This window comes from Pholcus phalangioides, unplaced genomic scaffold (assembly GCF_987345545.1).
Source record: "Pholcus phalangioides strain wild (caught in Gottingen) unplaced genomic scaffold, Ppha-v1.0 ptg000001l_1, whole genome shotgun sequence".
Lineage (NCBI taxonomy): Eukaryota > Metazoa > Arthropoda > Arachnida > Araneae > Pholcidae > Pholcus > Pholcus phalangioides.
Window position 1 is genome coordinate 4651966 of NW_028301594.1, and position 14514 is coordinate 4666479.

Sequence of the window (14514 nt, forward strand, 5' to 3'; positions counted from 1 at the left end):
CTATTGAAATAACGTTAAAAAGCTTGATATACGTTGCGACGTATCTCGTACTACTTATTTATTATGTTTCGAATGTAGGAACCAGGGCTGGACGAATCTACTATTGTCCGGCATGCAAAATTTTGAACCACGCATAATTTTTTTTTATATATGTCGATACGTGTGCTTCGTTCGATACATAGTTGTTCCATACACTGTATATTCCCAATCTGAATGTTGATATTTCCGGGATAAGACGAGAAGCACTAATTTGTACTTAAATGATTTTTCAAAAAGACTTTCTTCCGCTTCTTCTTTTAGAGTCATTCTGTACATTCTTGCAATCCGCAAGCTGTGTGAACAAAGGCAAAAATGCATAATTGCACAGAATAGTTACTTCGTAGGAACCAAATAAACAGGTTCTATCTGTATTCATTATTCCGTAATAAAATAAGTTTCGGAACTTTTTGAACGCAATAGTACAGTGAAGTCTATGTATAACGATACTGTCTATAATGATATACCTGCCTATAACGGTATTTTCTTTGGTCCTTGCGGAATTTCTATTCGATAGGAAATAGCGCAAATGCTCAAACTGTCTACGACGACAATCTATCTGCAACAATATTTTTTCTAGCTCCCTGTGTTATAGACACAGGTTTAACTGTATATACGTTTAATAGGACCTATGCTAACAAACTTCGTTAGCACTGAATACGCGTGGAAAAAAAATCTTTTAGCGGTCGTTATTGGATCTAAATTTACTCATTCGAAAGCTAAATATAAATCATAAACACAATGAAATCAATTTTAATATACCGTTTTATAAATGGTGGATTATTCTACCTTCTCCACATTATTTAATGGTCAATTCATATATTAAGTGTACGCCCCATATCGTAATTTGAAATGATAAAATATTACTTTGTGGTGTAAGTAAAATTTCCGTATCGAGTTTTTGTGCCAGAATAAAGCATTTAAAAAAAATAAATCTTCCACTTTTGCCCAGTCGAGAGATCGTCGTTTCCGCCTATTTTTATCATCACAACAGCACCGATATGGCATTTCTGAGACATGCTCTGTATCAAATCAACGTTGATTGCGACTTGAATTGGTGTATAATTAAGGACACAATCAATAGTTAGTGAATGCATAATCGAGCTCAATTACTGAGCACTCTTGGAGTTTCGTTAATCACCACAATGTCACTAGCAACGAGTTGAAGATAGCTAATTTAACGGCTAATTAAGCCAAGCCTACAGTTCAACTAAGATTCTGACTTACTATACTTCCATCGCAATTGATATCCAGATCTGTAAAACAAGAAATCAGTACCAAAGTGTCTTAAAAAGCTCTAAGGCCTAGGACGCCAGCACTTTCTTGGACCCTTGAGAGCGAAAATATATTAAAATCCTGATTTATTTATTGCAAACCTTTATATAAGTACTATAATTAAATAATTTGGAGCCACTAGACAGGCGGACGGTCATAATAATCAGCGAATTTCCCTGAATATAAATCGCAATATAGATTTTTAAAAAAAACAAGCAGCAACGATATAAAACTGGTAATTAATAAATATTAATGATAAATTGAATATTTCATAACGGCCTCTGATTTCGTGTCATTTGGGAAAAGCATACGCCGCGCACCATTTCCTTAATTCAAAGTATAAAATAAGACATTTCATCGCAATATTTTGATAAATGCGTTCCCATAATATTAATCTTGATTCAGTCCTTGTCCTACTTACTACATAACCAGAAGGGGTCTCGACCCCACCTCGTGAGTATTTCACGTCCAAACCCAAAAGTACCCCCGAAGAACATCATCATCATCATCATCATAATGGTACTTTTCTCAACACCATCGTGTCTCGAGCGTGAACGTGATGATATTAGATCGACCCCGTAGAAAAATATCCAAGATATTTCATCTTGGGAAAAAAGGTAATTTTTTTTTTACGTTTGGTCATGGGCTCCTCTTATAACATTATTTGAGAACTTTTTTTCTTTTGGCTTGAAAATATCAAGTGAAATAATCTTCGTAGGATCCAAGCACGATTTTTTTTTTTTTTTTTTTTTTGCGCTTGGATTCCAGTTATATGTGTTGTTTGCTTATGGGATAGCGCAGTACATGCCTGCCATACAGAGACCGGTGCGCTCTAGCAAACTATAGCGAGATAATATCGCACTCTGCGCGAGTTCAAATAATATTCTCAACCTCGTTTTACAGTTTGCTTTAGGATTTGGTGCTGAATATATTCAAGGAATTCCATTCTTTTCTCAAAATCTTCTGAAGAATCAACATTTTTTCAACATATTTATTCTTGATGGAGAGTGAAGAATCCATCTGATTCCAATCCAAACGTTAAATATTTTCTCTACGATGGTCTTGGATCTCCTTCTGTGACATTAAATGAGATATCTCTGCGAAGATTGGAACTTGAATGATGTGTTTATGCATCTGAATTCTTAAAAACTTGTTTTTTTCTTAGTGTTTTTCTGGAAGATTTTAAGATATAACATATTTTCCAAAAGTGGGTAAGTCCGTACCAACCTACGATGAAGGGATCGCATGGAGGCACAAATGCAATGTAGGATCCATGGTCCTCACATACTACAGTGTGAGGCTCATTATATTAATTTTCTTATATAACCTCAATTATTACGTGGCGTTCACGTGCTTTCATGTTTGCTATCTTGGAAGTTACACGAAGAGATACAACTTTATACACGGCGCGAGACGTTCCAAAAAAAAAAACAGCGAAAAATTTCAGATCTTTGGACAGCAAATATCATCGTAAATACCGTTAATGCTTATCACAAAAAAGCATAAAATTATCGTAATTTTTACGATATCTATAGTGAATGCAGCCTTGAAGCATAGAGAAAAAAATTCATTCCTATATTTAATTCAAGAAACTCGGTTCTTATCCGTCAAGTTAGGCAAGTTTTATATTGAAATCTTTTCGTCCATGTTTAATGGCCGTTCCGTTCCATGGACATAGATAACAACCACGGAAAGGAATTTTTAGAGCCACATACGTAAACTTTATGCTAAAAGTTTCCCGGAAAATCCCGATAAAAATAGACGAAACAGCAAAGAATATCGATTCCAAGGGTTCAACTTCCCTCCCTCGGTAAGAAATCGATAACTTCAGTAGTATTTCTTTAAACGATGTGCAATACATTTCTTCGCGGTAGACAAAGTATTTGTTATTGTTCTATCTTCCATACCTTTCCACCATATATATATATATATACATATATATATATTTTTTCTCTATCGATTCCCGATTATCGATGCAGCTGTTATCGTCACTGTCATACTGAAATATCCGGGACACATAGCTCAACCAAAAAATTGAACTGGAAAAACAGATTTTTCAAAGGGCAAATATATCCAGAAATTTTTGTGATATTATGCCGAGTTTTTATCGTGATAAGGAGATAATATTGTTTTTTTTCTGTATCCATATCTACACCGATGAGCCAATACATCGTTACCATCCCCCTTGCTTGAAGCAATGAGCGGGACTGGAGACGGATACAGTGAATATGTTTCCCATAAAAATAATGATTTGTACAACTGCTTTAAACTGCATTCAAGACACACAGGGTGTTCCCTAAATTGGTAAATAATTTAAAAATTTATGAAAAAAAATTGAAGGAATTGGTATATTTGAATGCGGTTTGCGAAAAAATTATCATCACGAAGGGGTATTTTTTTTGCATAGGAGAAATAATTGGTTCAAATTTTTGTCAATAAAGGGCATTGCATGCCAGTCTGGCAGGAGTGGTTAGAACTGAACCTTTCTTCAATCTCTTCTGTGTCCGAAACGTTTTTTTTTCAGTCAGTGATTCGCGGCAGAGTTAAAAAAAGCTTCACCAATAGTGCTTTCTCTACCAATAGTCAACACCACAATGAAACCGTTATGTAAGCGCTAATAACAATAAAATTCAGAAATGAACTGTTAATGGTACACCCCCTGCATTTTATGACTCCTATTTGCATATTTCCAGCGATCCGCTTTCGTGCAGTGTCCTCTATAGACGAACATTTGAACTTTTTTCTGCGATAAAAAAAAAAATTCCGCCGTCGTGCAAATAACTTATTTGCAACCACATTCAAATATACAAATTCCTTCAATTTCTTTATGAACTTTTAAATAATTTACGAATGTATGGGGCACCCTGTAGAACAAATAGTGACAGCATATAGTGGGACCGTCAAACCGAAAGATACCCAGGCCACATCGCCATATGGCAATATCGGCTCATTGTCCACACGGACTGGATACCTCTGGCAATTTATTCATAAAAAGCATACATTACAATCATAACAACTATAAAATCATAATCTAAGTGTAAAATCATAATCTAAGTATAAAATCAATTGCGAGATCACAAATCTACGTATACAATCGGACATTTCCGGACGACAATTTTTTTTCGTAAATTTTTTTTCCCCTTCTCACTTCGGATTTAACGCCCCTCTCCGGAGCGGAATTTTCTTCAATTTTTCTAGGTCAATGAAATGTTTTTCGCTCTTGTACTTCGGATTTGGCTACCCGCCTCCTTAGTGACGCCCCATGCAGCTGCACGGCCCACGACCACCCCTGTACTCTATCACAAGGGATAAATGTTCATTTTGGTGCCCTCGCCCTAGTGCTTTACCCAGAACGGTCAAATAAACGCGAAAATACAGTTTGGCTTCTCACTTGTCCGGTCCCTGGAAGATACGTCTTCGAAATAAACTTCTGAATGAAAATCACCCTCATTATATGTACATCATCTTTACAGGGTAAGTGTGATGGCTCAGCAATAGGTGCTGTTTTGAGTAGTAAGTTATTGGTGCAAAAGCTGACTAAAAATCGGGACAGTTTCTTATACAGCGGGACGTATGATCATGTACATTTTAATTGGCGAACGGCTTTCTTCTACTAAAAAAATAAGGAAAAAAAGTAGGTTTATCTCCATTTATGCTGGAGCCCTGTCAATCTCTAACCAGAGTCGTCTTTAGGGGCGACACACAACATGGGTCTCTGCACCCGGGTGGTGATCCGCCACTGGCTGGTAGACCACTGACAACCAGGTGTGACGCTATAAATTCTGTTTCGTCGTATAACTCAAAAACTATTAATCGTAGAGTTATGGCTCTTTCAGCGCTTTTTGTCTACTCTCAGAGGAGATTTTTTATTCCGCAGTCATTACGGGACACCCCGTACACTTTTCAAATCAAAACTTTGATTTCCCCTTTCAATTCTGTGTCGAAATCGAATTTCGTGAGCGAGAGAGAGAAAGCGTACCACCCCGTAGGGATCTTTCCATTGAACTCCAACTTCCATCAAGTGACTCATGAATCCATTTAGCGACTAAAGACGATACGTGGAGGGGAGGACAATCTGGATAATGATTGGGGGAGAGGGGGTGGGGAGACATTCTGGGAAGTCATTTCGGGCATCGCCAGTTAACGGAAATGTTATGAGACCCTCGACAGCTGAGTCAACCGCACGAGATAATAGAGTAAACTGATCATAGTACAATTACGCGTCATTATCACCTCGCGCTATTATGCCCCGAAGTGAAAATTGCTTCCAGTGACGCTGTCGGCGATTAAAGTTTATGTATAATTGATTAATCGAGTGACAAGGCTGATTATCCAATAATTAAATTATGATATGAATATGTGTACCAGAGCTAGTATTACTTGATATCTCTATAATCTATCAAGTTTCTACTGAGAAGCAATTCGTCCACTATATCGAAGTCTTATAGTGGGTGTCCCGTAAGTCCTAATCCTGCCCCTATGACATCAACCATTTTTCGTAGAGGTATGGTTTCAAAATTGCTCAAAATGTGTTCGGAAATCGTCATGTACCAGTTTTGAGAGTAAAAATGCAGTGTGTCACAACATCAAAAATCTAAAATTTTTATACGGTTCCCTTGTCGAAAACCAATTAGAAAATTGTTGCCCTGTCTCTTCTGATATTGATATTCAATGGCAATGTCTCTTCTGATATTGATATTCAATGGCCATGTCTCTTCTGACATTAAAAGGGTTCTAAGGTGACAACTACAAAACGTTTTGAAAAAATTACCACTGATTGTACTCATTTAATTTAAATGTGTACAAAAATATGAAAAAATCCGGCTGAATTATTATTGGTCACTCAAAAAAAAAAAAAAAATATATATATATATATATATATATATATATATATATACAGTCGACGCTCGTTATCATGGCAACCCCACGATATAGCGACCATTCCATTAAAACAGGCATCTCCAACCCGTTGCTCGCAGAAGCATTTAGAGTGCTCGATGTCCATGTCTGACTTTGTGCTCGCGAGCATTGAATCAACGTTCCACTTAAACACCTTGTACAAATTGCATTCAAGGACTGAAATCATCCTGATTTTTCATGCCTTCGTATGGCAAACTTGCTGCAAGGGTGCTCTTCTTTTGGTGATAGGTAAGGCAGCGCTCGCGAGTAGAAAAAGGTTGAAGACCTCTGCATTACAATGACCGGTAGGATAAGTCCCGTATGTGTTTTCATATAATGACTATCATATATGCTTTATACCATTAAAATATGTTTTATACCATTAAAATATGTTTTATATCATTAAAATATGTTTTATGCCATTAAAATATATGTTTTATACCATTTCTTAAAAAAAAAATTCATGATGCATAACTGTTCAGTCTCTGCAAATTCGACGAGTCTTTCTCCTCTTTCATGGTTACGGTGTACGAAACGAGAGAGGAAACAGACTCGTCGAATTTACAGAGAGCGAACAGTTATGCATCATGAGTTCGTTTTTTAAGAAGAAAACCCAAAGAAAGTAGACCTGGAGAAGCCTAACTGGAACAGCAATCGAGATCGACTACATCCCATCTAATAAGAAGCATGTGATTCAAGATTGCAGTGTTCTCAACAAATTCAACACAGGGAGGAATCATGGACTGGTGAGATGCAGAATAATGCTTAACACTAGAATGGAAAGAGCGAAACTTATCAAAAATACACAAACTGTCATTGATATGACAAAGCTTCAAGAACATCGATATACATTCCAGTTAGAGCTGAGGAACCGATTTCATTCGCTATATAACACCACTGAAGATGGACAAGATGTCACCACGATGAACAGAACTTTAACCACTACCCCCTAAAATAAGTAGCAAAAGAAGTCGCTGGAGGAAAAGAAATCGAACTAGTGAAGAAAATAACAGAAGAAACAAAGAAACTGATGAGAGACCGGAGAAAATTTCAGATTAAGAAGAATGACCCTAAATCAAAAGAGGAATATGCAGAACTTTGTAAGACGGCACGAAAGCGGATTACAGAAGATGTCAGGAAGTTCAATTGCGATATTGTAAAGAAAGCACTGGAAGATAGGAGCTTAAAATCAACAAAACGAAAACTGTGTTGGGAGAAAGGAAATTTGTTCACTTCAAAGGAAAGATGGAAACATCGCAAAAGATGGAAATGAAATCATTAGTATTGTTGAAGAAATTTATAATACTCTATACAAACATGAAGAACAAGATCAGAACAGAGGAAAGGGAGCAGGAAGAAAAGAAAATGGAGCAGAATTTATACAAGAGTAGCACCTGTGCTGAACGAAGTCTACAAAGTTATGAGATGAATGGAAAAAGGGAAATATCCAGGTGAAGATGGAATTTCAATAGACATTATTAAAGAAGCATGAGAAGAATTTGCCAGTGTTCGCTAGCTGCTTTGTTCACAAATTGTCTCACAAAATCGAATATGCCTGAAGATTCGAATAACGCAATGATGGTTCTTCTTTACAAAAAGGGCGAAAAAGAGGATATCAAGAATTATCGACCAATCAGTCTCTTATCAGTAATTTATAAAATCTTCACCAAAGTGCTGACATATAGGTTTGAATCCACACTGGATGAAACCCAGCAAAGAACAAGCGAGCTTTTGTAGTGGATTTATCACAATGGATCACATCCAAACAATCAGGGATCTCATAGAGAGACACAAGGAATACAAATTACTATTGTGTATGGCCTTCATTGATTGATTTTGAGAAAGCATTTGACTCTGTCTTCACAAATGTTGTTGTTAAGGCTCTAGAAGTAATTGGGATAGAGAAGACATACATCGCTATCATCAAGAAAATATATGACAACGCAACCACTCGTTTGGATAAAGGAAAAGCAAAGATTAAACTTGGGAAAATTGTCCAGCAGGGCGATACTATTGCTCTAAAACTCTTTACCGCTGCTTTAGAAGAAGTATTCAGGAAACTGGATTGGGACGAGAAAGGAATTAAAATAAATAAAGAATTTCTCAACCATTTTGCGTTTTACCGACGACATTTATCAGCAGTAATCCAGACGAACTAAAACTAATGATACAAGAACTTGCGACGGCAAGTATTCAGGTGTGTTTGAAAATGAATCTACAAAAGACTGAAGCCATGTTCAACTCCTTTGCGTTGAAGAAGATGATCTTGCTCGACAACGCAGAGATAGAAGAAGTAGAAAGCTATGAATACCTGGGACAAGAAATTATCATGGACAACGGAATCATTAATGAAAAAAAACAGAAGGATTGGATGGAGCACTTTTGGCAAAAACTGTTTAATTCTGACAAGCCACATGCCATTATATCTGAAAAGAAAAGTGTTTAACCAGTGTGTGCTACCAGCATTGACTTATGGAGCTGAAACATGGACACTAACAAGCAAGGCAATACTAGGCTACAGACGACACAAAGGAGCATGGAATTTTATATCGACACATAGTGTATACTAGGCATCACAAGAAGAGACAGAAAACCGAATCACTTGGATAAGGAACCACACAAAGGTATATGATATCAGGGAAAGAATTAAACGTCTAAAATGGAAATGGGATGGAAATATTGCAAGAAGACAAGACAACCGATGGACCACAAGTATTCTGGGTTCGTACCTCCATGATGTTAAACGTCCGAGAAGGCGTCCCCACGCAAAATGGAAAAATTTAGCGAAGACCTTTATTCAACAGTTGATTGAAAATGGTTGATGATAGTTGATGATGATATATATTTTCCTTTCTATAGGACAAGCATTGGCTATAGTGTCCGCTGTGAAGAAATTCCAACACTTTCTATGTTGTCATGCGTTTACTCTAGTCACGGATCACCCGCCGTTCTTTGAATTATTTAATAGGGCTAAAGCTACATTAGATATAATTTCACCTCAGATGTTACGATGGCCATTGGCGCTTTATGCGTATGACTTCCCAATGTAATGTCTGTTTTAGACGGGACGAAAAAAAGGGGTCGTTATATCAAGCGTCGACTATATTAATATTTTGAACGCCAATAGAGACCAAAAAAGAACTCAAAAATCCCGCAACGAGGACAGTCTTAAGATGACCATGGGCCCCAGGACGAAGTAATTTTTCTGAGGCTCTACCTGAAAAATTCACGAAAATTTCAGCTGCTTTTCGTTTTTTTGAGTCCCTCTTCTCTTAAGGGTCCTGGGTCATGACCGGGTGACATCACGCGTTAAGACGGCACTGCCCGCAACCCTAGTGACATCACTAAAACACCACATGATCAAGTACAGCACAGAAAAAGAAAAAAGAAAAAAAAAATGAAAATAAATAATTTTTTTAGAACAGAGAAGCTGGCGGGGGGGGGGGGGGAGGGAAAGAAAGGAAAAAAAGGTTAAAAGAAGTTTTTTATAGATATCGCCAAGAAGTGCAAGACGTGATGAGTAGCCAACTGTTATCATTTTTAATAACTTATTGCGGTTTAATAATTCCATGCCACCGCTAATTTTTTAGTTTCTATGTGTTTCTGGGTGACATGAACGTACTTAACTTTCATAATTTTTTGAGGGTGACACCTTCGGGGACCCTTTCCTTGTACATCCGGAAAAAACCCCGTGTTTCTAGGTGCAATATTCGCTGAGATGTTTGAATTCAAAATCTAGGAAAAGGTGGGAAAGAACAGCATAAATTAACGGACAACGCTTCTTTCCCTCGTTTACGCTGGTATTAAAATTTAGATTTTTATTTTGCGAAACACTGTATTTTTTCGCTCTCTTGTGCAGGGTGATTTATAAACAATATTATTAAATCGGAACCATACCAACGGTTGATGAGACAAAGGCCGAATTAGGACTTGGCGACGCCCTGTATACGTCATCCACATAAATTACAGTGGTCCTCAACGTGTGCTGCCGGTAATAGGAGCATTTCAAAACTTTTTCATTACCAAGCTGATAATATTCATGTGCACGTACATGATGGTTAGTGTAATTTAAGAGTTTACTTCAACATTCGCACAATTGTTACTGTGACAATAACTTCCCCCCCCCTTGGGGGAAGGCTGACAGGGCTCCGGTTGGGGGACCCGTTTAGGCATGAATGCGAGGTGATCTTAAAAAGCAAAACCACGAAAGAAGCAGAACTTTGACAACAAGGTCCACGCATACACACACACACAACCCGTTCCTGCATATATCGATTCGTTAGAAATTCCGCAGAGGAATGCATACGAGGTGCATGTAAGGTTAAGTAGTAGTAGTAGTAGTAGTAGTATCGCTATAAAGTCTTCTCCATGGAGAGCAACAGACCTTACAACAGTATAAATGTACAATCATTCCACTCCACTCACAATATATAGATGACAGCATTATCTTCACATACAACACAGCATATAGGAACAGCACAGATACTACCGGCACAATTCACTTACCACTAAAAGGAGGTAAAATGGTAATGAATTGCCCAATTGTGATATAGAGTTGTACTCAGTTTAGAAGATTAATAAGCAGCCCAGGGCCCCATTCTATAGTCATATTAGAAAAAGGGATGAGGCATGTCTAAAAAAAAATATACGCCAATAACTTACATGGTTATATTAACAGGTTGATCACTAAAACTCACAAGTTCCAGTATAATTGTTTTCTCATGCCATTCTCTATTACGTGATCTATTGTATATTTGTGACACTATATTCTACTTAATGTCATACGAGCCACCAAGTATTTATATTTTGTTAAATATGACCAACTTTTTCTTACTTGTGTTAGTATTTAAACTAAAAACCACATGCACAATACTCATGTTTGCTTAATTATACTACTAATCAATTTTTATATGAGGTATTTTATTTAATAAAAAAAATCCGTGTCAGCAATTAGTGTCAAATCAATAATAACTCCTTTGTGGTAAACCTTTCAGTGTTGCTCATGGCACACATGGCGAACTTCTATGTCAGGGTTTTTCCCCCAGCCCCCGTTATATCGCGGCATTCTCAGTTGTTAAACCGGGTTTCCCAAGTTTATTGAACACTATTATTCACTCTGAATTTCTTTTAATTTGAATTTTTAATCATTTGCAAATAACTTTAATAAATTGACTCTTTTTAATAAATTATTCCTTTTAGTAAACCTAAAATTTGTCCCGATAATTCTGGAATTTTTTTCATAACTTCAAATTTTCATTAATTATGAAAAATTATTTCTTTGGAAAATAGGTAAAGTTTTTTCATGAATGTCACTTTTAACAATTCTGAAATTACTGTTGACAATAATTCTGATATCATTTCTATCAGTAATTTTGTAACTAGTTTTTCATCAATTCTAAAGTTGTTTTTTTTTCAATAATTCTAAAATTATTTCTTTCCACTAAGGTGTTTTTAGGTGTAATTATTTATAACTTTTGGATGCCGAATTCGGCCTCTCGAAATATGTAGCCTATAAGAAATCATAGGCCTCAAAAACTTTTGGCTCAGGGTCCTCCGAATTCATTACGCCCAGTGCCGTCTTAAGGCATGGGCTCACCCGGGCACGGCCCGGGGCCCTCAAGATAAGAGGACCCTCACAAAAATGAGATCCAGTTTATGTCTATTTCAATCATTTTAGTGCTTTTTTGCCTGCTTATTTTTCCGATTTTTAGTTCCTAAACTTACAATCTGTATAAATAATAATGCTAGACGTACCTGTCTCGTTCAGACAACCGTAACAACAATAACAGTTGTCGTCGGTAGCCGGTACAAAACCCTTCCTCACCTCATCACAATGGCCTGAATCTTCGAGGTGCCGGCATTTCTCTCCATCGCAAAGCGTCAAATAACATTCGTATTCCATCGGGTTGCCGAGATCATTACGATCTAGATCCTCATCCTCACAAGTAACACACAACAAGATGGTCAACAACACGAACAAACGCAATCCCCGGTATCCACTTGTAAGTACCATCGTGATACCACACGCACAAATTAAGACATATCCAAAGAAAATCACAAATGACCACACGTATATTCCACAAATCGTCAGTCCCAGAGAGAGTGTGTAAACACAGCCTCACTTACAGCCGTACCACCAAACCATCCAGGAAAAACCTTGTTTACGAACCATCTCTGTCTCAATTACCTAAGATAACTCCATCGAATTATAGCCGCAATTATCCGTAATCGACCGAAGAGCCGTTGTGATAATCCACAAACTGCAAAACGAGCCGCGGAATTTCGGTTCAGACTGTCGAACTTACAGAAGCGGACCAAATCACGTCTTATTGCCTGGTAGGCCCGGCCACACACGTGTTGTTTTTACGAGTCCACTTTCCAAGTGACTAAACTACTCTGATGATGGTAATGATGTGACTTGACTGTTCTCTCTACCTCTTCAGAGGATTCCTCTCCCCACCATTGAAAAAAAAGAAGAGTTTAATGAGCATGATTATGGGTGAGTGAGAGTCGTTGTGTTGGTGCTAGTGGTTACATATAACTGTCTTCATGGACTGGTATTTTTGCTCGTCTTCTTGTTTTTTTTTTCTCTCTCTCCTATTTTCTTCTTCTTTCTTAATAACCGACATCTGGTTATGAAAGTTTTTTGGTGTGAACAACACTCATCGTACAAATCGTACGACCTTGTGCTCCTACCACACAGACGTCGTGTCTGTTCTCGAGGGAACGTATCCAAATACAACCGAAATGCTACCGATAGTCCATGGGTGCATTAATTATACCGGTTCAAGAACATGTTGTGTATGGGTGCATTAATTATTGAAATACGGTTCAAGAACCGTATTTCAGCTAATATATATGGCACCTTAAATGTGAAAAATCCTGTAATTATGCATAATCGCCGAGCTTTTAACTTTGGTAAGTTTGATAAATTTCTATAAATTTATCACCTTTAGCGGTGATTATGCATAGTTACTCAAGCGTCGCGTCGTAGTTAAACGTGATACATACTATATGTACCAGGGCCGTAACTAGGATGCGTGCTAAATTGTTAATTTATTGTTAATTTGTCACCCGGGGCAAACATGATTTTGTCGCCCCTCTATTTTAAAATTCGATAATTTTATAACGTTGCTTTCGTTTCGCATAAAATTTGCCGGTCCCTAATTTTGCCGCTCGGGGCAGTCACCCCTTTTGCCCTTTAGTTCCGGCCCTGATATGTGCTATGTTATATACTATACTTATTAATTTTTTAATTCATACATGTATTGTGTAACATTATATTGGGGGTACGACACTAAAATTTGTTGTCATTACATCGGGGTCCGATTATATTCATCACACGTGCTAGATTCATTTGGAATTTTTTTTTCATATTTATAAAATTCACCAATTACTTTAGGGTACTATGCATAATTACAGATAAAGGTGATAAATTTCAAGTATTTATCAAATTTACCAACGAAGCTTTGGTGTTATGCATATTCGGCGCGAGCGGTAACAGTTATAAATAAACTTACCAAGACGACTGTTAAATATGCATAATAACCGGTTATTATGTATAATAACCGAATTTATCACGTTTCCTGTAACATATATGCAGGGTGTCTCATAAATTCATAAATAGTTTAAAATTCATAAAAATTGAAGGAATTGAAATATTTGAATGCGGTTTGCGAAAAAATTCTTCAAAAGGGGAGATTTCTTTTGGTACAGGAAAAAAAGAATAGTTCATATTTTTGTTGATAGAAGGCTCTGCATGAAAGCAAATCATTGGAAATATTCAAATCAGAGTTCTGCAGAATGCAGGGTTCATGCTCCTTTCTGAATTTTCCTTCTGCTGACATTCAGGACCGCAACTAGATGATTAGTCAACAGAGGCAATCACACATCTTGGCACTCCCTTGTAATGTTGAAGATGAAAGAATGAAATTTGCGCCCTGATCCCCCCCCCCCCCATTTGCGCCCTGCTGGAACTTACATAAGGTTTTCAATGCGATATTGACATTGGTGGATAAAGTGCTATTAGTGAAGGTGTTTTCCTCAGCCACGAATCGCCAGCTACTACCACTGCTTAACCGTCCATGCACCTCGTACACATTCCTCTGCGGAATTTATTTCCAATGAATCGGTACATGCCGGAATGTGCGTGTAGGTGTAATGAAGTTAACGTGAAGTTCTTGTACCACTTCCTATTATGGAAGTAGTGTCATTTGCCATAAATTTTTCTAACTATGAGTGAAGTGTAATGATTGACGATTTTACCGTTGTAAAAGGCTGTTGCTCTCTGTGGCGAGACTTTCT

At 37.3% G+C, this 14514-nt stretch overlaps 1 protein-coding gene across 5 annotated transcripts in view; it reads right to left on the reverse strand.

The window, feature by feature from the left end:
• CadN (neural cadherin) overlaps positions 1 to 14514 on the reverse strand; it is a 610878-nt gene that overhangs the window by 522145 nt on the left and 74219 nt on the right. Inside the window, exon 1 of one of the 5 annotated variants that reach the window (XM_089240435.1) lies at positions 11965 to 12624. The exons of the other annotated variants lie outside the window; for them this stretch is intronic. Within the exon in view, the coding sequence (XP_089096561.1) occupies positions 11965 to 12223 (259 nt within the window). The 5' untranslated portion in view covers positions 12224 to 12624. Of the gene's footprint in view, positions 1 to 11964; positions 12625 to 14514 lie in introns of those variants that run through there. 5 annotated transcript variants of the gene reach the window in all.